Source organism: Rattus norvegicus, chromosome X (assembly GCF_021556685.1).
Source record: "Rattus norvegicus strain SHRSP/BbbUtx chromosome X, alternate assembly SHRSP_T2T, whole genome shotgun sequence".
Taxonomy (NCBI): Eukaryota; Metazoa; Chordata; class Mammalia; order Rodentia; family Muridae; genus Rattus; species Rattus norvegicus.
In genome coordinates this window covers 45372022-45398194 of record NC_141554.1, presented here as the reverse complement: position 1 = coordinate 45398194, position 26173 = coordinate 45372022, and the positions used below count along the sequence as shown (strand labels likewise).

The window sequence follows — 26173 nt, the reverse complement described above, 5'->3', positions numbered from 1 at the left end:
TTTGTTTTCTGGGGTTTAGGGCTAGTAGTGACTGAGAACTGCTGGAGATCCTTGGATAACACCCTATTTCTTATCTTGCATTACTGGGACTTCTCTGAACCATAATATACAATTCCTCCTCGGGGAACCTAATGAGATCCAGAAGGACGATTGCCTTTGATGTTTGTGCCTGTCGAGCTGCTACTGGAGTTCCTGGCACATTGAACTCAGCTCAAAGAAAGCAGAGTGTTCAAAGAATACTTTCGGAAGGGAAAAAAGTGGCAGTTCTGATTGAAATGAAATAAAAGACAGGTGATCAACCCAGAGGGCCAACAGGAACATGTCTAATATTAGAAGGACTGACAACAGTTTCCTTAAAGAAGGACCCATAGACCATTTGCTTAGAAGACCCAGAGACAAGACAGTCGCTAACTGAATGTCAACAAGCACTCTGACGTACTCTTAATTTCTATTTCTGAAAAGCTGGCTACAAGTACCCAAATATCCATAACTCACCCATTCATACTCTTTCTCTCTCTGTGTGTGTCTCCCTCTCCATCCTTCCTTCCATCCTTTTCCCTCTCTTTTCACACTAGTCATCCTATGAAAATCGATACTTTAGAACCCCAGACTAAAACAAAGAGCACCTAGTATACTGAGCATTCAATTGTTCAGTGCAAGATACATCCTGCCCCACACATCACAAGGTACCTTTTAAATAAACCAAGCCTTCAAGAAACAACGATGTGGTATTTGTGCCAAGAGCTTCATCTACCATATGGAGAGTGTTTCGCCACAGCCCGTATGTTCCTGTCTCCTCCAACCTGTGTTATACATGACCTAAAACAGCTTTGACAGATCTTGGATGAAGAAAAATAATTTAAAATTACTCATTGTTCTCTTCCAAGACCACCACAAATACTGTTCAAGGTCTTTCATTGTAAATATCCATCTGCTTTTTCATTCTTGTTAACTAAAATATCTATGATAAGGCATCTCAATCCTGAGAGTAGAAAAGGTTCTGCAAAAAAAAAAAAAAAAAAAACACTTTTGCCTGAAGATATGGGACTGCCCAGAAGTCCTCTTTCAACAAGGATAGAGTGAAAATCTCCTTGTTTCTTGATCCTAAGGCAAAATTGCTGGTGTAAGGAATGACTCGAAGCAATATATCTAATGATAATAGTAAGAGATGGGTATGGCTAAAATCCTAAGTACACAAGACTTCCAACCTGATACATTAAAGCAATCATTGCCAGTAAGGTGCCCACGATGCTCTTGCATGTCCATGTGCCATTGGTGACTGCTATCATCAGAAAGATGTCAAAACTTCCTCTAAAAAGAAATGTTGCTAATTTCAGAGCCTCTTACTGACAGAGTAGAATCTCAGGGGAAAACAGTAAGGGTATGCCCTGGCCCTGGCCATTTGAGTTCCAACTCCAGAAGAATATCTCCAATGCAAAGTGGACCGCCTTATTACTAGTAGACAATATAGCTGTTCAGAATGACCCTGTTGCTTTATTTTGTTGCATACCATCTGAGAAATTTTACCAAGCTTCACAAGTACCCACTTGCAGCAGAAAATACTTTCCTATTACTCTGCAATGGTCCATCTTTCATGTATACCTTAAAAGCATGCCCTTTGGGCCATTTGTAGAACACAATGGGTTATGAAGTAGATGGGCTTTACTACAGGAAAATAATTGCCTCAGGACATTTGCACACATCATGCACAAATGGAAAAGACACATGGACAATATGGGTTTTTCTTCTTTGCAACTTGAGAGCCCTTCTGCCAGCTGCTTCCCATGGTTCCCCACTGCTCTACATTCTGCCATACCCAATGATGGTTTATAGAAAAATTCACTAGGCAGTAAGCCATGTGGCTTTTACAGGCAGCAATTAGGAGGGAAGCAAAGGCTGAATTACGTGGCATTTGAAAATGCAGTTAGAGAAAGAACAAGTCAGATCTTATTTTCTGTTACTCCTGGTGATGAAATCTACGTGTTCATCCAAAAGGACACACCTACCTCTGGGGTCATTTGGAGCCAACAGCTCAGTCAATAAAAATAAATAAATAAACTGTACAGTCAATGTCAAGCATGAAAATCCATTAAATAGTAAGTGAGGTTTTTTTCTTCTATCTGAAGAATTCCTTACCTTTTCTTGAGCTTTCCTTTTTGTCCCTGCATCCATCCATTCATTTTCTTTCTCCAGCATGTCAATGAAGGCCCAGCGAACACCCTCAATCAATTCTTCCATCTATAAGAAAATAACCAAAGAAGCAGTGTTAAAGCCAGAAATTTCAGCCAAGGTTTCCTCAGCCTGAATCAGGTTGCAAGAAAACTACAAGGTTCAAAATGGGGAGAGGGGAGTCTTTCAGATAAATTTCATGCTCTGACTTTTTTGGGGAGAAGGTATCTGTAAACAGATGATGTAAGGGGTGACAGTAAACTCCCCAAAAGGTATCACTAACCAATCACATTACTGTATGTAGCTACTAAATAGCTCCATCCTCATCAACATATCAACTAATTTCAATAATTTAATAGGAGCACACACACACACACACACACACACACACACACACACAGAACCTGGGAGTGCCAAGTAACAACACAGACTGTGTTTTTTCACATAGACATGGTCAAGAAAGTGAACAACAATTGAAAGGGATGTTGTTAAAAAAAGAGAATCATGCTGGATATACAGCACCCTAAAGGAGATCATGGCAACATGAGACAAATTTATGTGAAGATCCCCAAACCTCTCTAAATTCAGTACAAGTAGTGAAACCAAATGCTTAGTCATCATCTATTACCTTTCTACTGCTCTCTCTCTCTCTCCTCCCTTGAAGCCCAGCAAAGTCTTATTCAGATCTAGAATACTGGGAACAAGGCAACATCTGTAGAATAGTTTTCTGAAAGGTCTTTCCCCAGGCATTTAAAGAATGAGATCATATCCATGTTGAGGACATATTTGCTTTGCTGACAACCCCTGCTGGACCATAACAGGAATGGGGAAAGAGAGGCATTGCTGCAAGGGTACAAGGAAACCCTGCTGTGTATGGGTGTATGCCTCATAATCCTACTCACCTGCACAGATGCGTTGACTTTCTTAATGGTATATCCAATAAAAAACAAACCCTGGAGCCTGGTTCCAGGACTATATTTACTTTTGAGATCATGAAGCTATAGATCAATTGTTAATATTCTAAATATCCCCTTTGTTCTATAAGGAATTGTCAGCATAAAACTCAGTCAAAATAATTTCTTTCTGTTTAATAAGTTTTAAGTTATGTTTTCAGTTCAATAACAGTTGCAAAGGAACCAGAGCTGTAAATCAGTGGGCTAGGTTCCATCGTATGTAAATAAGAACAAACAGCAGATGGAAAAGGGGGAGCTTCACAGCTATTTCTTCCAACTTTAGTAAAAACACTAAAAGAAAGAGAAAGCTCAACTTTGGATCCAGGCGTGACAAGAACATGAAATGATGGAAGAAAAAACAGTCTCATTAAAATAATTAAGTCATAATTTCCACTGTAATGTGCATATTGGAGTCAGGGGGCCTTATAAGTCCTGATTTTAAAATTGATTATAAATAAATAAATAAATAAATAAATAAATAAATAAATAAATAAATAATCTTGGAGCCCAGGCATCAGAACAGTAGTGTCACTTATCTAAACTTCAGCCTGGGCAGTGGGAGTTTTAAAAGCTCCACAGATGAGCCCAATGTGCAGACAAAGTTAAGTACCATGAGCATTTCAGGAAGCCACTTATTTTACACATAAGGAAGTTAGAAGTTGGTGATCTGTATAAACTCAGACAGCTAATGAAGGCCAGAGCCAGGCCTTGACCACAGAGCCTAGATGACAACTGTGAGTACAGACCTTCTAGAAGTCAAAAATGTAGTTCTCTCCATGAATCAGAGGAAAATGCCAAGGAAGTAGAAGGCAACTAAGAGTCAGGTGCAGAAGTGACCATTTCTAACAAGGAAGGAACAGAAATAACATGGAGCCTCCTAGATTCTGTTTTTTGCTTATACCTTAAATCTTGATTAACTCATCAATCTAGCGTATCACCTGCATGCAGAAAGAACAAGGCCATATTCCTTTTTTGCTTTGCTTTGGGTTTTTGTTTAGTTTAGTTTAGTTTAGTTTAGTTTAGTTTTGTTTTGTTTTGTTTTGTTTTGTTTTGTTTTGTTTTGTTTTGTTTTGTAGCATGACCCCAACCAGTTCTGAGGCTGAGGTGGGTTTATTTTTTCCCAATCTGCTTTTATACCATTTTAATTACATGCAAGTAATAAGGTCAGTTCTATGTTAGGGAACAAGCAAGGCAAAAAACAAAGTGCCTGTGATCACTGTTTAAGGGCATATCAGAAGGATGAAGATATATGAACCTACTTCCTTGTCCCAGCCCAAAGTCATACTCTTGCCTGTAGCCTACTTCTTTGTTCTAGCCCCAAATCAGATTCCTGCCTGAGCTTACTTCCCTGTCCTGGCTGGATCTCAAATTCCTGCCTGAAGTCTACTTCCTTGTCCTGGTCCAATGTCAAATTCCTGCCAAGTGGCCCCAAAAGCTCTCCATATCTCCCCCTTTTTTATTTCACAAACAAGACTGCATATGTCTTAGGTGGTTCTGACAAGAATTCCTTCCTTACCTATTGTGGAATATGCGTTATCAAAAGCAACGCACTTCTGTCTTAGGTTGGTAAGGCTCTGTGCAGGATCTTACCCATCTCTGACTGCCAGCCTGTTAAAATAATAACTCTGTCTGGGAGTCCATTTTAGTTTCAAACCATGTATTTTGGCCACCAACAGTTGATGTTGTTAAAGGCAAAATTTATCACAATAGGCAGGAATAAAAGTATTCCCAGGACAAGAAGGGTTACCATGATCAAGCTATATTTCTTGAAGCTTGATCAAGATGGAAATACTGACATCAGACCATAAATAATTTTATCAGCAATATCAGCATCATCAAAGCTCAGCAGAGCAGCATTCTGGAAATTCATAATCTCAGTATGCAAAGTTTAAACATCCAGAGAGGTGTTAGAATTATGCCAAACACTCTGCAAATGTCTTAGAACTTTCCCCCAATTATAGTGACTATCATTGTGAATTTTAGAAGTAACACAAATCCATTTACAATTGAGATGGCTTCTTATTCTCTGAACCTCCTCTCCAATGATTTAAATAGTATCATAAACAGTATCAATCTATTGTTCCAAACACCTAAGTCCTCTTGAATACTCAGAACATTAGTAACATATTTTGCAACATGATTAACAAAAGTAGCTGTCTTAACTTCTTGTAGCAAAGCAATTCTAGAAGCAGTAATGAGAGCTATTAATGCAGTGAAAGCTGCTTTAGCAGCAATAATCAAGCCCACTACCCTTTTGCTTCTGCCTAAATCCTGACTCACTTCTTCCAGTATTTGCAAGCCTTTTTCAGAATACCAAGGTCATGTAATACTCACAGACAGTAAAAAAAAAAAGCTGGTGGATAGACCACCATAACGGACATGTCAGTTTTCTATATAGTAACACAATTGGAAAGTGTACAATTAATACAACATACATTAAATACTGTGGAAGAAACAAAATTTTAACATGACAATAAAAGATTAAGAGCTTTAACACATGTGCTAACACTTGTTTGACATCCAGATCCTATCCCAATTTTATCCACTACAAATGTAACTTCATACAAGGCAACTGTCAATTTTCAAATGTCTGTGAAAATGTCCAGAACCGGCCTTCCAAATGAAGATTGTTATTACTAATATTGGATCGATTTTTAGACCAGTCCATGATTGAATCAGAATAACTGGTCACAATAAAGGAAAGATTCATTATAACTTTTCATATTTGATTAATTTTTCAAAGGCATTTTCCACAATCTCCATGTTTTCTGTCCCACAATAGTGACTGAAAAGCTGTAAGACCATATTCTAAACCAAGGAGGAATACCAGAGATTGAAAGAAGTGAATAGACAACATACTTAGTAGCCAAAGAGATGGAACTAGATAATTGTACTGGCTAGTTTTGTGTGTCAACTTGACACAAGCTGGAGTTATCACAGAAAAAGAGCCTCAGTTGTGGAAATGCCCTCATGAGACACAACTGTAAGGCATTTTCTCAAGTAGTGATCAAGTGGAGAGGACCCAGCCCATTGTGGGTGGTGGCATCCGTGGGCTGGTAGTCTTGGGTTCTATAATAAAGCAAGCTGAGCAAGCCAGGGGAAGCAAGTCAGTAAGTGACATCCCTCCATGGCCTCTGCATCAGCTCCTGCTTCCCGACCTGCTTGAGTTCCAGTCCTGACTTCCTTTGGTGATGATCAGCATGGAAGTGTAAGCTGAATAAACCCTTTCCTCCCCAACTTGCTTCTTGGCCATGATGTCTGTAGAGGAATAGAAACCCTGACTAAGACAATAACTAATGGCATATGGAAAGATGAGACAAATCAAGAAGATGACTAGTTCCCGGGATACAGGCAAGAATAATGCCATGGATGTGCTGGCATTCTCTATGAGGGAAACATTGAGAGAGAGAGAAAGCTGAACTATGGTGTGATGAAGAGTGTGTGGACTTCTAAAAAGCCAATTTGTAGAACCAGTAGAAGATACATGAAAAGGAGAAAGGAAGGAAGGAAGGAAGGAAGGAAGGAAGGAAGGAAGGAAGGAAGGAAGGAAGGAGAGATAGGGATAACCCAACCCAGGGGTCTGAGGCTTGGGACTGTACAATGTTTACTACTGATGTTTTTGTTGCTGCTAGGTATGTGAGCTCTCTGTGTTCCAATACCAATGGACTCATTGAGAAGGAAAAGACTGAAACTATGCCAAAGGCCATAAAAGATTCTGAAAGTACAGAATGGGAGATGAGATCCAAAGATTATATTGAAAGATTCATCTTAGGTGTAAGGCAGGATTATGAGAGGAAGAAAGGACAAAATGTCATAAGAATCTCCAGAGTAGAGGGCATATAATCATAGATTTTCTCTGTGAAATCTGGCTGAGATGTAAAACAAATGTTTGTCTTTTTAAAAAAAAATTCTTTACCTTCACACATGGCCATATACATCCTGGTAGGTTAAGTACTCTGGGAGGAAGGAACCTTTCACATATAACAAAAGAGAGAAATAAATGTTTTCTCTCAATACCCCAGCCAGTATGCAGTAATAATAGGGAGCATCCAAAAACTAAGCAGAAAGCTGACCATCCCCAAGGAAATAGGTTTTTTGGAGTAAGATGCATAAAAGTTAATATTTCATTATGTTTTAATCAATCAAAATGAGACAAAATAAGCACTGCCATGGCCAAAGAGATCTCAGACTATTGTTTATTGTTGTTGCTGTTCTTGTTGTTTTCAGTTTGTTTTGCTTTGTTTATTTTTTATATTCCTACCACAAATCTTGAGGTCATTTATTATCTACATATTAATAAAGTATATAGTATTTGATAAAATCCAGCTAAGCAGCTTGTTTTCATAGAAGTTGCCTTGGCCATTCCAAGGTATTATAATGGCTATCAAATATATTAAAGGCTTAAGAATAGAAATTTCCATAGTTTTTTTTCAACCTCTCTCTGCACCCTGCTGATTGGCATTCCAAGTGGAAATACACTGCAGCAATGGATTTCAGCTCATTGTCTGAATGAAGAATGACAAATAGTTTACCCATATGTAGCATTCCTCCCCAAAACACACACACACACACACACACACACACACACACACACACACACACACACACACCTCTGTCCACCCTAAATCAATTCTTTGATAACTCACTCCCTTTGTGGCTTTCATCAATGTCAAAATGTAAGCATATAACTTCACTTCTTGCCACACTTGGTCCTTCTTTGCCCTTGAGGATCCCCTTCTCTCCCCCCTCTCTTTCTTTTATGGACTTATTCTATAACATTTTCTGTGACATAGTACTGAACTACCCTAACAGACCTTCAGACCAAGAAAAATCTTTGAAAATGATTAATATCATTGGTTGGCATGCCAATGCAAAGAAGTTAATAATTTTAGCATGTTGGAAAAAGGAAGATAAATCACAGAACACTTTTGATTTTTATCGATAGACTAGTCTACAGAATCATACAATAACATTGTCTTTAATCAAATTGTATGCCCTGTGACAGCAAAAGCCTGACATAATTTTTAAATAAGGGGGGAAAGAGAAATAATATTTCCACATCAAACCTTGACCTAATGCTCCACGAGCCATCATATAGCATTAATGGAAATCACTTAAAGTAGAAGTCAGCAGGTTAAGTTATGCACACAAAATGTTTACTTAGAGTCAAAGAACAAAATGTAACATACAAGAATTAACTAAAATATTACTGTAATAAAATCTGCAACATTCAAGTTAAGGGCCCTCTAGGTTTCAATGGACTGAAAATACAGTCCATTTGATTGGTCTATAGCAGTGGTTAGTTCACTTCCTCAACAATGAGCATTTAAAAGTAGACTCTCTTCATTTGTTGCAGTCCATGAATTTGGTCACAATATCCTATATCAGACAATACAAAGTTTCACATGTATCTATATCTATGCTATTCTTCCATCATGAGCTTTTAAAAAAAAATGAGACTCTCCTATCATCTCCTTCCCACTCCCTTCTCTCTCTCTCTCTCTCTCTCTCTCTCTCTCTCTCTCTCTCTCTCTCTCTCTCTCTCTCCCCTCATCTTTTCTCCCCACACACAGATATAAGAAATTTTCCATTCATATAAGTAGGTAATGATGGTACACGGTGTTTCATTTAAATACATGACAACAGTGTTTTATGGCCTAGGGATTCAGTTCATCCCATGATTGGCTATAGTTCCCTTCTATTTTTTGCTTCTAGCTATAGAGAAATCCTACAAAATCAGTCAAAATCTTTACTCATATCCATGAATCTCATCCTGATTTTTCAATTCCTTTTTGGAGTCCCTCTCAGACTTATAATCAGTACAATATAGATATATATGATGTATTATTTGGTTTGTTTTTTCCCCTTAGGTTTACTTCTTATTCAATGTTAAATATTACAGAGTTCTTATACTGTCGGAACCATGCCTGAGAACCCAAAGAAAGAAATGGTGCAATGGACAGCCTCATCCACCCAGACAGTGTATTAAAACTTGGTTCATATGCATCTTGATAATTTCAAAATCTTAAAAAATTATAACACGACTTTTTATTTAGTCTCCCTAACAAGGTCTAGGAATGTTAAGAATAAGAACCATGACATAGACCAAATAATACTATAGATATATGTAAGAAAGCCACCAGGTATCCTGCAAATTCTATTTTCAGTAACATTTATGACTTTGTATATCATGTATGATTTTTACATGATTTTTTACATGATATATCTCATGTTCATAATACTAACATGGGGCAGATGCTTAGTAAAGACAAATTCATCACCTCATGCATTTTGAACTCTCCACTGGAAGTTTTAACTGAAGAAACTAAGCAAGAGTAAAAAACAGAAGGCATACAGACAGGAAAGAAGAAATAAAGCATCCCTGTTTATAGATTATATGATCCTGTGTACAGAAAAACCTAAAACTACATCGAATGACTCACAAAATGATAAATTCTATAATGTTACAAGATATAAAATAAATACACAAAACAACTAGCATATTATATCCCAATAAAACTGATGAGAAGGAAACTGTAAAGGCAAATCCATTCACAATAGCTAAGAATTACAATATGTAGGACTAAAGACTATACTTTCAGGGATCATTTCTATAGTTCGTTACTACAATATGTAGGACTAGATTAGCACAAGAAGTAAAAGACGTCTACAATGGAAAGAATAGTTCTGTGTTTAAGGAAAGAGGGGAGCCCAAACATTGGAAGGACTTCTCATTTTCATGAGAGGCATAATTAATATTGCTAAAATGTCCATGGTACTCAAAATGATTTGCAGATTCAAAACAATTTCTGGGTAAATATTTTTGCTTTTTACAAAACTAGCAAAAGCCATTCTGAAATTGATGCAGAGGCAAAAAAGATTCCAAACAATCTTGAAAAAAAGAGCAAAGCCGAAGGCATCACAATATCTAATTTTGAGACATACAACAAAAGCATAAGCAAAGCAGCATGGTATTGGCATGGGAACGGGCACACGAGCCAATGAAACAGAACAGGAATGCCAGAAATAAATCCATGCTTCTACAGCCAACTGATTCCCAACAAAAGGCCAAAACATACATTTTCCTCTTCAATAAAATTGTACTGAGAAGACTGGATATTCATATATGCAATATTTGAACTAGATCCTGTCTCTCAATTTGTACAATGAAGGAAGGAGAATCGATCCAATAAACTACTAGAAGGAAACAGAAAAAACAGTTCCAAATTCTGGAGTAAGCTGTAATTTTTTTTTCAATTTGGTCCTCAAAGGATAGAAAACGAAAACAAAAATACAGATTTGGAATTCATGAAACTAGAAATCCTCTGTGCTACTAAAGCAATGAAATGAAGAACCAACCTGGTAAATAAAAGAAAATATCTCTAAGCTAATCATCTGTTTAAATATTAATATCCTAACCATATAAAGTACAAAAAAAGACATAGAAAAACAAAACCCAAGGAATTCAATTTTAAAATGGGCAAATGATCTGAATAGAAATTTCTTACAAGAAGAAATACAAATGGCCAAGCAACCCCTGAAAGAAAATGTTTAGTGTTATTAGCCAATGGGGAAGTGGAGATCACAACCAGTGTCATCTCCCCCCAGCTACAATGGCTATGGTTTTTAAATAACAAATGTTAGTGATGAAAGAGTATGCTACATGTGGACGGTAAAAGTAAATAACTCAACTGAAAATCGAAGAGTAATTATTAGAGGCTGGAGCCTGGAGGGACTACTAGCACATGAGAAGCTAGATTTGATGGCTGTAGCTTGTGTACATATACTCAACCATCATACTAAGTAATCCTGTTAAAATTTTAAAAAATGCTTCGAGTAAATAGTTAACAAGGAACTGAAACTGAATCAAATGTTTTTCATGTATGCAAGTCTATAATCATCATCTTGTAATTCCAAATATAACCAAGATTTAATAATATGGAACTTTAAAAGAGGGGAAAGTACATGGTATTCCTTTTTTATATAAAGTCATTTTTTAAAATGGACCTATTCAAATTGAGTGATTCAAAACTGAATCCACCTATGGAATTCATCAATGAATAGCAAATGTCTCTAGCATGGCAATAGACTGCAATCAAATGCAAACTTTATGACAGGCAGATAACTTAATAAGTTAGCCAAGTCTACTTTTAAATTGGTGCTATCAACATTACATCTCTATCTCTCTATCTCTGTGTGTCTGTCTGTCTGTCTGTCTTCTATTTGTCTCTATCTCTATCTCTACTTCCATATACCATTGAAATAGAACAGAGTCTGTTTCCTCTACATCAAACTACTTGATTAGTGAAAAGGAAAAATGGACACCATTACTAATGTTTGTAGTTAACTGAAAAGGGAGAGAGCATATTCTCAGGAAAGGGCAATTGTCATTTTACTAGAAATTCAATCATTAAGTGAATTCATAAATATTGCATATTAATTGATTTATTAGGCTATAAATATTTATATAAATGAGTTTTTAATTAGCTTCTGATAAAAACATAGTAATGTCATTGAAATAAGTAAAAAAAAATGGACCTACAATGGAAGCAGAATAAGTGGCTAAGCCAAAAAAAAAAAACTCTAAGCACAGAAACTGCTGCAGTTTCTAGCAGCCAAATGAGCTAATAAATCATATCACAGTGTCAGGATTAGCAAACTTTCAAAGTCATTAAGCATGTAGGGAAAAAAAAAGAATATCCCATTATTTTGGCCCAAGTAATGCTATAAAGCATATTAGTCTGATGGCATAAAAGTTTAGCATGTCCTTTCATCAAAAGCCACACAGCTGTAAGACTGGGCTAGGAACAGGAAGAATATCCTTTTCATTGAATATGAATATACACGCTCTTCCCTATCTTATAATTTATCAAGTCCTGTTTGCCACTTTGCCACTCTCAGAGGGAAGGAATCAGAAACTAGAATAATTTTTACAAGTCAACTGTGTCATCCTAATGGCTCAGCTCTTGACCTTAGCTGTGATAACTACACCCTTTCCCCCAGCAAGTAACTGTGTTTGGTTACTCCCCATATTCAGATTTGATTAAGGCACAAATACTTTCTTGCAGCAAATGAGTCTCCAGTACTAGGCTTTTGCACTGCAGAGGTATGATCCAATTTGCTTGCCCAGATGGTGACCAATAAAATGTGGCAAGAGCACCACAGTCCAATGCTATCCCAAGATGGAGACAACAAATGTGAAAAGTGGGCCAAATGTGTCACAATCGTGGCAACACACTCAAGACCAAAGCCAAGAATAATGTCCACACTTACTTCAAAAGAATTCCCAATGAGCTATCTAAATTACTTCTTTCGCTGGATGTCATTTTACCAAAGATTGCATAAGTGAGTTGTCAACACTGGAGTCTGAGAATATTTACTGCAACAAGATTCAGCCAATAGAGAGTTGTGAAACCTGGATCTGTTATAAAAATTATATTTGGCTCCTTGAGTAGTTTCTTGAGATTCTCCTATGAGCCAAACTAATGTTAAATGATAGGGCAGCTTCTGGGATGTTGCCAAGCCAATGGCATTAAAAGATCTTTATTCCAGGGATGGAAAGATGGCCCATCAGTTAAGAGTGCATGCTGCTCTTGCAGAGGATCACAGTTTAGTTCTTGGTATCTACTAACAAACATTTGTAACTCCAGCTTTAGAGGATTGTACATCTTTTCCTGGCCTCCTCCCACATGCATGTGCATGTACTAACCCAGAAACACACATACATATAAATAAAAAAAATCTTTTAAAAAAAAGAAACAGGGTTTTACTCCAACTGAAAGCTCTTAAGCAGGAAACAATGGAGGCCTAGTAATGACAAAAGTGCCTGTATTTCTCTCACTTTAAGATAGATTAGAAAGAGGCAATCTGCATGCAGAAGATGCCACAGCCTGTGTCAAAACTTTCATATTATAAATGCTACCTTTCCTGTTAATGGTAGACATGACCGACAGAAGAAACATGTGCTACCATTGACTGGCTACTTGCTGTGCATGATGGATTGTGCTGACCAAACTATAAGAATTATCTCATTTAATCCTCACCCAAACCAAAAAAGGTGGGTACTATTTTATCTCTATCTGTGATAATCTGAAATCAAAGCTTTAGTTTGGCATCCTTTCTTTAACAAAGCCTTTGCTATATGGCTTTAGATCCTCTCACTAAACCCTCTAGCTCTATAAATCTGGCCCTGCCTTCAGGCTTGCTTTGGTCAACAGGAAGTATCCGTGGCATTTTTCTTAGCTACTTGTCTGGGTAATGTGATAAAATACCTGACAAAAGATAGCCAGAAGGAGGAAGGGTTGATATTGGCTCTAGTGTATCAGGTGAGGAAGACACAGTAACGGGGAATTTGGGGAAGCTGGTCACATTGTATCACAGTCAGGAAACAGAGAACAATGAGTGTTTACTTTGTTCTTAACCAGTCCAGTGAATGGTGCTGTCAATTAAGTTGAGTCTTTTGTCTTCAACTAAATCCAAATACTCTCAGAGGTGTGTTTCTATAGTGATTCTAAATCTGGTCAAGATGAAAATGAAGATGAAGCATCACAACCTTTATGCCAGGTCTAAGCCTGAGCATCGGGAGACCTCACATGTTTCTGCTTGCTCACTTGCACCTCTGCCATCACCATGGGAGCATGCCCGGGCTAGAGAGATGATAGAAGGAAGACACATGGAGCAGGGCCTAGTTGTCCCAGTCATTTCTGCCAAAACTAATGTTGATGGGCCAACCCCCAGACATTTGAGCAAGCACAGCCAAAATCAAAAGATCTGTAGAGGGGACCACCACGGACTCCAGATGCACCAGAAGTAATTGCTTATTGCTAAACGCCAGTTTGATTTTGTGAGTGATTGTTACACCGCATTCTTCTAGCAACAGATACACGTGGACAATTTATAAATACGAAAATAGGTTCAAAGCATTAACTAATTTTCCCAACTTGGTAAAAGGAGATACTGATTTTGAGATACCAATGTAACAAGGGTAATATTCTAAAACCCAAATCAGTTCATTTTCCCTACTTCGGGTCTTCAACAGAGTTTCTCTAAAAACTGACCCTATTGCTACCTGGTTCAATTTACTAGATGGACTAAGCAAGGACACATTTGGTTGTCAAAGTATTTATTCTATGCGTAATCTGTGTTCAAGAGAACCGTTTTTTTCTGGATAATGATCTTTGTGAGAGCATCTGTCATGAGCATTGCATATGTAGGGAACAAAGAACCACTAAGTATAAGGGCAGTGGTTTAATGCATGACACTGACTTTCAGGTGACTTCTGCCATCAACGTTAGAGTTACATCTCATTAACTCAACCACGGAAAGGAATGGTGAACAAGGGAATTGAAGAACTTAAAGAATATTAATGGGAGCACATCAATTCAATTATCTTCGCTCACTGATGAGGTGAGCTCCTAGTATATGGAGGTTTCAAGTTCAAACTTACCACTGCAATTGGACCCATGTGGGTATTTAAGTCTTCAACACCAGTTGAAGCAGTATGAGGTAGGAGGAGAATTCAGTTCTTAGGATAAGAGTTATACCAGAATTACTCACATAGAGAGCAACCCAGACAAATGGAAGACACTGTAGTCATCTGTAGGTCATCTACGACTTTACTAGTTGGAGGGGTGGAGTAGAAACTTCTGGAATACAAGACGAACTAAACTGTTCTAAGCAATAAGTAAAACTCATATTCTTCACCTGATAGTTTAAATATGAGGTATAAAGATTTACCCTACTTTAATTAAATTTCTGTGTATAGAATATTTTGGTATCTTATGAATCCGATTCATGTAAGAGCTGGAAAAGATTCTCCCTTTGACCAAAGTCAGTCAGTCTCCTATGAGCTCTTTTTTCAGTTAAATCTTGACACTGCCCTCCTTCCTAGTCCCCACCCCCATCCTGAGCTTACCAGACCTGCCTTGACAACGTCCTGCTCAATAGAGTTGGAAGGAATTTTCCATTTTCAAAGTCTCATCACTCTCAGTATCAAATCAAACCTTTCATTCCCTATGTTTAATATCTGATTACCTTGGCCTACCTGTGGAGAGAATAAGTTTGGTTAAATTTTCCTTCTCTCCGTGTTTCCTCTCGGGACTTTGCCATCCAAGGGCTCTCTTGTTCTGCTTACTGACTATAAACCTCTTGGTTTGTTTGCTAATAGGCATAGTTGAATGTAAGCTCTTTTTTCTATTGCAAGAGAGATGATACCTCTTGCAGTAGTCCCAAACAAAGTCTATTGTTGTGGGGCTGCAGAGATTAATTAAGCAGTTAAGAGTGCATACTGCTCTTGGGGAAGACCCAGCTTTGCTTCCTAGCACACATGTGGTGGCTCTTAACTGTCTGAAACTCTAATCCCAGGGGAACTAATGCCCTCTCTTCTAGCCCCCAACAGGTTCCTGTACACATGATACACAGACTCAAATGAGCTCACACACATACACATAAACAAAAATACATGTTTAAAAAGGAAAATAAAGAAGCCCTTACTAGTTTTAGAAGCAACAAAAACTGTGGCAGTCATTGTTATTGTTTTCTTTTAATGGGATCTGTTGTATGATTAAAAACAGAAAATGTGAAAAACAGCAAAAACCACCTCCTCATGGAGCTGCGATACACGAGTGAAGTTAGGGTGTTTGCACACATAGTGTACCTAATAAAATAAAAGGAGATATGAAGAAAGAATGAAAACAAAAACAAACACATAAACAAATTCAGCTTAGCCAAAACGTTCAGAAGGGAATTCTAACTTTACTGAATTTTCTAGAAACTAGTAAATTTTCTAGTTAAAAAAAAAAACTTTAAAAACTTCATCACAATAAACATATTATTCTTTAATATGTGTGTCCACATTTATGCTTAGTAACTATGGAATGCAAGTAATAATTTTTAAAAAAAAAGTTTTGAGAAGTACAGTCTTGCTTCACTACACCAAATATTAGAGATCACTCCTTAGAGTTGAAGATGTTGAAAACCCTGTAAATTGAGCTTGGCATGCAGACTGAACCAAAGGCATGCCTAAAGTGTAGTTTTACATCAAAGCTCTGATGCTCCTCTTGGTTCTTATTGTTTGCCTCTTCTTTGGAGAAATATATGAACACAGAGATGAAATTCAACTAGTTCCAATGCCCTTTTCTTTAAAATGTTGAAATGCTAGAAATGAAGCATTTTCTGTTTTCTGCCTCTAGAAATCTAAGGGAAATGGGTGCCTTTGCCTTTCTATCCTATTGTTAGAGTATGCTTCTAACAAGTTTCAATTAATTGAATTAAATTGAATTTTAAAAGCCAATGTGAAGTCTCTGAGTTCCCAATCCTAGAAACTGATGCTGATGCAGGTGTCTTTCAGGGAGAAGCTAGAGACTACACTGTAGTCCAGCTTTTATGTGGCCCTCAAATGTCTGTGTGCCAAAGGCTTGCCCTCAAGATGGTGCTATCCAAACAGGGTAGAGTCTTTGTATAGGCTCTAGAAGTAGTTATTTAATTCATTAGATTCCTGCCCCTTCCTATTCCCCTGTCTAAAAGGTAAGGGCTGTGTTATACAACATGCATCTCAATGAGAGGCTGTATTGTCACAGGTCAAAAAGCAGTAGGGTCACCTGATCACAGACTGGAAACACCACAACTAATGTTTCTTTTTGAGGGACTTTTGTCTTATGTACACTAATTATTTCAAAAGTTAATTATAGTTAACAGAAAATTAATTCACAATGGACCATGGGTTTATGCCAGATTAACTGGATTTAGATGTAACCTAAGCAATTTTCATGCTTTGGGGGAAATTTATGTATACTCTTCAAGCCTCAGCTTTGTCAATCTGGAAAGTGGAAACACTCATAGTAATCACAAAACCAGTAGTAAATGGCTCCACATCTGGAGTGTGCCTAGTGGCCATACAGTTAAACCCCAGTTAATCATCAAGATCTTCATCACTAGATTTAATTATCATGACTATTGAACCAAACCTCATGACAATCATTTCTATTCATTACTTTCCTAGGAATCTTCACCTGACCTCTAAGAGCATTAATCTAAGATAGTTCCCTGTACATTTAAGGCAGCAGTTACAGGCTGGAAGATGACTAGGTCGTCAAAGTGTCTAGTACGAAAGAATGAGGACCCCGAGTTCCCATCCCCAAACCACATGCAAGAAGCTGGAAGTGTCTGTGCTTAAAATTCCAGCATTCAGTAGGTGTGGCCTCCTAGTCAGGGAGTTTTACCAAGTCAGTGAGGCTCTAGGTACACTAAGGGATCCTTTCTCAGAAAACCTAACCTAAAACAGAGCACTAAAGAGGAAAACACCTGATGTCAACCGCTCCTTCTGTTTGTACATTGAAACAACAATCCTTTACATAGGATCAGGGTGCTAAAATTAAATTACTTTCACCTGCTTCTGTTCTGCTAAATTTTTATCGAACTCTGGTCTTAAGGCTTGCAGAGACAGAGCTTTACCCACTGAGTCATCTTACCAACCTATTACTTTTAATAAACATAATCCCTAGGAAATTTAAATTCATGCACAGGACCTATATCCTGGCTCTGCCGTATAGTGTTACATCAGACCACAAAGACAACAAATGTCAAAAGAGGTCTCCCATCTCCTTTCCCTCACTCCACTGGCCAGTCCCTTAGGTACCATACAAGCAAGACTCAAAGCTAACACCTCTGTCCCACTCTCTGAATGGCAGAAGATTCATTCTATCTCCCCTCTTTGGGTGGCTCCGTGTTGAAAGACTCTCTTTTTCTATATCCTGTTTGTCTCGTTGCTAATTAAATTGGCTAAAATCCAATAATTCTGTGAGTGAAGGAATAAGAACTGAGGTCAGTGTGCCTGCATCTAACTAGGTATACTTGCACTTAGAAAACCATAAAGAAACAGTAGTGTGTAATTACACACACACACACACACATACACACACACACACACACACACACACACACACACACACACACACAAAGACAGTGCTAGTAGATCAGTGGATTGGAAGAGGCAGAGAGCTATGACAGCAGACAGGGATAAGGAAGAAGTCACTTTCCCTCTAGAAAGGAAACCTTGAAATGAATCATTTGTTCCCTCTCAGCCACAAATAGATAACAGGAATGTCAGGGGCTATCAACCAGAGGCCATTAGGCCAACTCTGTGGTAGAGGTGACTCATGAAACATTAAAGAACAGGCGTTTGTCATTAAAAAGTATACTTTTTAGGGGCAAATTCAATAATGTAGGGAGTGGGGCAGGGTACAAGTCCAGAGGCCCTCTCCCAGTATCTGACACAATCTCAATCATTTAGATTTTCAGGGACTGAAAACTGAAGTATTACTCACACTATTACTGTTTGAGTAAACAAAGTGAAGTATTGCTGTCTGCGACAACTGGCCTGGCCTGGACTGACCTGCTCCAGTGAGTCACCACCGGGGCTTCTGTTTCAGGTGATAATTATTTTCTAGTGAGTGAAGTAAGGGACTTGCCGCTCCAAGTGTGGTACCTGGAACAGCAGCAGGAAAAAAAATGGCAACTTGCTAGAAATTAGGGCCTAACCTGGACCAAGTTAAAGGGAACCTTTATTAAAATGCAGTGGGTTTGCCATCTTGCAATGGATTCTGCATTGTAACAGGGCCATGTGATTTGTTCACACAGGAAGCTTTCAGTAGCACCTGAGGTTTGTGACCTCCTGATCACAGTCATTTGTTTAACAGACTCCTCCTGGTAGCTATCACAGTCTCTCAGTCTAAATTAGACTTTCTGGAATTTGCCCCAGTGTGACTTTTCTTTTTCTCTGGACTGTTCTTAATAATCCATTCTTTTTCCAGTGCATCAGTGTTTGCAGGTGGCTCTTGGGTGGGATCCCTATAATGACCCTAGAAAAAGCCAGATTTGTTTCTCTTACAAGTTTTCAACTTAACTATCCCCTGAGGCAAACCATTTGGGCATAGGGGAGGCAAATAATTTAATATGAAAAAGAACATCTATACAATTAATATACTACCCTCGTGTATATCAAAATAAATGGAGAAGGCATCCAAATCAGCTTATGTTAGAATGTCATACCGTAAGACTTGAAAAGTGGACACATGCACCAAAACAGAGAAAAATAAATTTCTTACTTTTCAGATTAGTTAAAAATGAGTGTGCTGAACCTCTCCCAATATATAGACAATTTCTATTCCTTCATTGTATTCATATTCTCTTGAGATTTTAGGTATATCCCTGTGATTCTTTAATAAGGTTTCTGTATATTTACTCTGGCCAAAGGGCAAACTAAAGCATTCAAGAATACTGAGCATTTTAAAAACAAAGCATTCATTTCTCAGTGGCCCTATTTGGAATAGGCCTGTTTATTTAAAAAATATGTTCTCAAACTTGACAGAAATTCTCCAAAGATAGTAAAGACAAATTAACAAAAGAGAATGTATTTAGATTAGTGGTATTTAAAAATAAGCTTCAGGATAGGATGCATAACACCCACCATTTGATATTATTATCACAATATAACACTAACCATTTGATATTATCATGATATAGCACCAACCATTTGAACCACCATGACTTAATAGACTCTGTGTCTTTACCCTCAAACTCAATGGTTATAAACTACCTGTGTCCAATACGCTTATATGCCTACATATAAGAATGATAAAGCAGTACTCTATCAGTGAATCACACATGGATATTTTGCTTACTAACATTGGTAGAATGTGATTTATACAGAGAAATTCACATAAAAGTAGCTAAATACAAACATGTAACTCAAAAGTGCAGTTGCAATACAAAAGTAGCAAAAATAATGACCTAACTAAATATGAACAGAAGACCTGACTAGACATTTTCCAAAGACATGCAAATAGCCAAGAGACATATGAAAATGCATTGTATGTAAGTAGTCAGAAAAGTAAAAATCCAAACCACAGTGAAATAGTACTTCATGTCTGTTAAGGTAACTACTCTGAAAATCAGAAGAGGCAAGTGCATAAATGAACAAAGAAACCGTGTACACTGCTACTTGAAATATGAATCGGCACTGCCATCGAGGTTAAACAATTTAAAAGATCCTCCAAGGCAAAGTTTAGAACAGAGGCTGAAGGAACGCCCATTCATAGCCTGCCCCACATGTGGCCCATACATATACAGCCACCAAACTAGATAAGATGGATGAATCAAAGAAGTGCAGGCTGACAGGAACCGGATGTAGATCCCTCCTGAGAGACACAGCCAGAATACAGCAAATACAAAGGCGAATGCCAGCAGCAAACCACTGAACTGAGAACGGGACCTCCGTTGAAGGAATCAGAGAAAGGACTGGAAGAGCTTGAAGGGGTTTGAGACCCCATATGAACAACAATGCCAAGCAACCAGAGCTTCCAGGGACTAAGCCACTACCCAAAGACTATACATGGACTCACCCTGGGTTCCAACCTCATAGGTAGTAATGAATAGCCTAGTAAGAGCACCAGTGGAAGGGGAAGCCCTTGGTCCTGCCAAGACTGAACCCCCAGTGAACGTGATTATTGGGGGGAGGGCGGCAATGGGGGGAGGATGGGGAGGGGAACACCCATATAGAAGGGGAGGGGTGGGGTTAGGGGGATGTTGGCCTGGAAACCGGGAAGGGGAATAACAATCAAAATGTAAATAAGAAATACTCAAGTTAATAAAGATGGAGAAAAAATATAAAAAAAGATCCTCCAAAAATTCAATAATAATAATAATAATAATAATAATAATAACCTAGCCATCCTATTCCTGGCTATATTGCCAAAGGAAATAAAACAATGTCTTCAAGAGACAGCTCAATGTCATGTTCACTGCAGCATTTTTCCTAATAACCAAGACATGGAATTACCTAAATGGTCATCAGTGAGCAAATAGGTAGAAAGTATGATGCATGTCTGTTTATTACTTAGCCATGAAACAAGGAAATCTTATCTTTTTCAATAACATAGAAAAACTTGGAGGACATAATGCTAAGTGAAATAAGCCAGACACAGAAGGAAAAATAAGATTTCTATGCAGAATCCTCCTGCAAATTTTTGGAACTCCAAAATACAGAGAATATAAACCAAAGTTGTCAGTGGCATAGTGTAGGACTGGGTGATATTAGTCAAATGGCACAGACTTTCATATAAGGAAGTTCCAGTGATTTGATGCACAGTGTGGTGACTTTAGTTTCTAACAATATACAATGTGCTGTGCGCTTCAAATTTGTGAGAGAATGTATTAAGTGTCCATATGTTGTATACCAATTTCCTTTCATTAAGATATAAGAAGTTTCTTTTCAAAATAACACACAGTGGGATTTGTTACAACTGGAAATTTTGAAGGGATGCTCCTTAGGACTCAAAAAAACAACTAGAAATCTAGAGAAGTTTTTCAAACTGACTAGGTTCACGAGGCCCCTCCCTAAGCTTACACGGGAAAGACTGGTGAGGAGACAAGAGGCCAAGCAAGCTGCTTGCAAAAGAGAAAACAGCCAAGCTGCATGGAAGAGGCACAGACCAGCTGGCTGCCCAAAAGACACTCTGGCCTGTTGAGCTGCAGGCATCGCATGCAAGAACTCCAGGGTTCTAGTCTTTGTGAGCAGTCAGCCATGCTGGAGTGGGCTTTCAGCCATCCTTTCTCCACTCTCTCAGAACCATATAGGTAACCCAGGTGAAATTCAGTGGTTCACTAAGCTGGACTTTGGTGGAGTCATTGCTTTTGTCAGTTCCCTATCCGAGGTGGTTAGACTCTTGTTCATGGCTCCCCAGAAATAGAGTCATACAATACCATCCCACAGACAAGCAGAGAGCAGTCAACATGGTGATGAATGTGCTGATTTTGGTGTGGTAATCACTTTGCAGTGTGTAAAATCATTCCATTGTACACCTTGAATATATACAATTTTATGTCAAATAAAATAAACCTCAGTAATGCTGAAAGATACATATATATTCGTGTATGAGTATATATATATTTTTTCTCTCCTTCAAAGCAGTTGAAACAGCTGGAGAAAAATGTGTAACTATAGTGACAAATATCTTTAAATTCATAGCCTCAAACCACACCTAGACTAAGATTTTTACCTGTCTCTATGCAGCCATATGTAATATCCTCAGTCACCCTCACCCACTCCTCTGGACAGCTATTGCATACATTCTGTCCTCAGACCCTCAAAATATGTTCACCGCCTCACATTTGAAGAGCTTTACTCCTGTTTCCCTAGGAAAATGCAAAGAAGTGGGAGACAATGCCTTGGATCTATACAGCCTGGATCTAAGAAGACTGCAGACTGTGGATCATTGTGTCTGTCAGATCTGCCTAGAAGACCACTCACTCTTCTTGGTGTTGGCCTTTATCATCCAGAAGGTTTCACTTACCATTTCCTTCTTATCTTCCTGGAAGTGAACATTCACAAACATTTTCCCCACAACATAAGGGAGGGCACTTTCGATAAAGTTAACACATTTGTCCCACTGAGGCAGCAGAGTTGTTGTCCCCTGGATTACCTGTGGGAAAGAACCAATATAATTTAAGCTTTAGATAAAATTTATTGCTGGGGATGAAAGAAGTCAAACCATCTACAAAACTACTTCCCACCCCCTTGAAGATATATGCCAGACAGGAAAGGCCAAGGTGAAATCAGACAGAGAAAATGAAACTGCTTGCCCCTAGTTTCTAACTACAACTAACTGAAAATACTTTGATAGTAGAAAACAATGCATTTCATCCTTATTTCAATTTTCTCCATTAAGAGAACCATATGGGCAAGGTCATAGCTTTTCTACAGCAAACGGGAACGGTCAGCAGATGCTGTTCATGGCTCTAGACAGTACTTAGTACCTATTGAGGACTGCAGTTCCACCAGGAAAATTTGGAATTGGGGGCAATCAAAGTTCTTGTTCGTAGAACATACCTCACCATGAGCAACCTAAGGAGCCCATTTATAGTGCCATAGCAGAGTGAAATACAGATGTAAGGCTTTTCCCATCTGTCTTGTTATGCCATTGTAAGAAAACATTTACAAACAAGTAAGGGACTTCCAAAGCAGGATTTGAAAGTGCCAAGGTTTACTCTTGGGATGAAAGCAGAGAAATAAATGCCATGAAAGTTTTCTCTGGAGGCTGGAATATACCGGCAGACAGTGAGGGAGAGAGACCCTGAGAATAGTGGCCTGGAATACCCCATGCACAATTTTAGAGCCAGGTTGTTGGAGTGGGGCAAAAGGGATTAAAGCTTAAATTCATTTTTCCTTCCTTTCCTTTCTGGGAACACAACCCTTCTCAGAGGTAAGGGATGAAGTTATTTTTAAAACCTCCAGAGAGAAAGATCCTACAACCTTCTTTGGCAATTCAATATTATATTTAGCACTTCATGTTCAAGAAACATCCCCTTATACCTAACCTCAAATTTTCACACACTACTTCTTGCACCTCGCTCTCTCATTTTCTTCACAGTGAGGCTGGAAAGCAGCTGGGTACCATCTTTTATGTGATCCATAGGAGTTAAAAATACACACACAGTGAAAATATCAACTTGTTTTGTATCTTAACTATTTGGGTTGACCTAAATATAAGTAATTGTTTCATGCATATCTACCCGTATAAAGTAACTTTATATTCCAGTGACTGTAAAGGGTCAAAAATTGCCCCCAAATAACTATATCCCTCTCCAAGTATAATGGTCTACTATAAATTTCTGTATTTCCCAGTTTCTCTAATAACTAAATTGGATGTTAAATAAAATAAAAGCTTATGTGACTTGACATTCACTTTGATTTAAATAGATATAAAAATAAAATACTTTTTAAAGCTACAAAATCCTTAAGTCCTCTAAGCCATGGCAGAATTAGTCACAAGCCTTGGAAATGCAGATGAAAGCAACATCTGTCTGTGTAAGTTAGGAGACAACAAAGGTGGGTGAGAAACAAAGATTCAGGGGCTTGGTAATTGGCAGGGGTGGCAAGGAATGGATTCAGGCACTTAAAGAGGATATCATGGGAGGAAATTAAAATGAGTCTAGCAGAATTAGGATAGAATCAAGATTAAATATATAAGTAAAGTTAAATATGCAACTCTAACATCAAATTAAAAATGAAGCTGCAACATCATATATAAAATTAGAGCACAAAGAAACTTTAAAAACCATAGTTACAGTGAAATAGATCATCAGACTGCATACTTCCAGTCTAATCGAAATTGTGTACCCTTTTATGCATATCTCTCTTTCCCAGCTCTCCCTCCTCCAACTTCTATTTTGTGATTTTTTTAGATCAACTATTTCATATTCTACATATATCTGATATTATGCAATGTTTATCATGCTGCATAAAGTAATCATAGTTAATGATAATTGTGTGTTTCAATTTTGATAACATAGGCCTTTGATGTTCTTTCTCAACACAGAAGTGATATGATGCTAGAATGATGTATATGTTCATTATCGTGACTGAATTTTTCTAGAGTGCATTTGTAGATCAAAGCATCACACAGAACCCCACAAATACACATAATTATCACAAGTGTTTGTCAAGGAAAAGGTAAGGAAATTAAAATAAACTTGAACTACTTTGAAAGGGATGTATCATTAAGAAACATCAAAATGGTAATTTCAGTTAAAAACACTGAAAAAAATAGAAATATGTTGTTAAGGATGGACATTTGAACAAGATTGGCTGGCCCCAAGCATCACTTTAAATTTTATTATACAGCCACCATGCAGAGCTTGGGGTACTTTTATGGAAAATAGAAATACGTAAGTAAAATGAACTAATTCGAAAAAGTTTAAAGTAGAGTTTAGATTGCAAGCTCCCCACAGCCCATTCATAAAGTTATTTTTTTTACTGGAGTAGTTAACATTGGAACTGCCCCCAACATGTAAAGTTGGTCACTGATGAAACATTTCAATATTCAGCAACTTACCCTTGAGAATTCCAGCCATCTATATTGAAAGCGCCTGCTGAGGTTTGGAATTCTGGAATAAACCATTCTCCACACCAAATAGTTGGCAATGGTTCTGTTAAAAAGAAATGAGCATTTATTATAGTTTAGGTCATACCTGGTTTCCTGAAAAACACCTTTGGAAAACTGTTGGCAAGGCTATTACAAGGTCAACGAGCACCAGCAAAGTCAGCCTAAAGGTTTCAGCCCCTTCCCCAATGCCTCCTGTGTCTGGAAATGGGAGTACCTTCACATTAGTGATTACCTTTCCAATTTATGTGTATCACTGGCCTTCAGAAACAAAACCAAAATATTCATTAACAGCAATAATCTAAATTTTCACTTTGTTTCTATAACGTTTCTAAGTACGTGAGCTCAAGAAAGTCACCTAAGTCTTCTTGATTATCTTTCCTTGTAAAAAAGTGAGGCTATTCCTTACTTCACAAGGTGATTGTGAGGTTAAAATAACAAAATAATTAACAGAGTGAACTCTTAACTCTCTGTTGACCTCTAAGCATATGAAGACTCTCACATGGTTCTGTAATACACAGATACATATTTTCAAATCTCTGTTCTATTTTAAGTGTTGCCTTTTTTTCTATAAGGAAAAGAATCACTGACCTCCGAAAGATGTATGATCCGAGTTTATTTCTAACCCATCCATGATGATGGATTTTTAATGACCCATCCCCTCTTAGATGAGCCATTACCATGGTGACTAATGAGACACATTCCTAAGATGGCTCCTGGGTCATGCAGAAATATGAGTAGCAATGTGACATGGTAATACTATCAAACCGACCAAGAACAATTCACATGCTCATTTGCATGATCTTCTGCAACCTTAGATATTCTCCAGTGAGCAAACTATTTTTTGCATATGTATAATTATAGAGATGTTTGTTTCAATTTATATAGATATTCAGATTAGCATATCAGGAACATTTTTGAGACAGGTTTTTGCTATGTAGTCCAGGCTGATCTTGAGTTCATGACCTTATGCCTCTATCTCATAAGTGTGCTGTAGTTGCAAGCATGTGCCATCATGCTTGGAGATTTGTATATTTATTTTTTTTATGTGTAAGTGTTTTGTGTGCATGTGTGTAAGTACATCACATATGTGCAGTGTCTGCAGAAGCCAAG

General features: G+C 37.9%; 1 protein-coding gene and 1 pseudogene across 1 annotated transcript in view; one reads left to right on the top strand and one right to left on the bottom strand.

Moving 5' to 3' along the window:
• The window catches only part of Phex (phosphate regulating endopeptidase X-linked), a 237576-nt gene that overhangs the window by 138360 nt on the left and 73043 nt on the right, over positions 1-26173 (bottom strand). The window contains 3 exon segments of the mRNA NM_013004.2: positions 2137-2238; positions 22472-22600; positions 25013-25106. Coding sequence (NP_037136.2) covers positions 2137-2238; positions 22472-22600; positions 25013-25106 — 325 coding nt within the window.
• LOC120099546 (small nucleolar RNA U3) lies at positions 9709-9790 on the top strand (annotated as a pseudogene).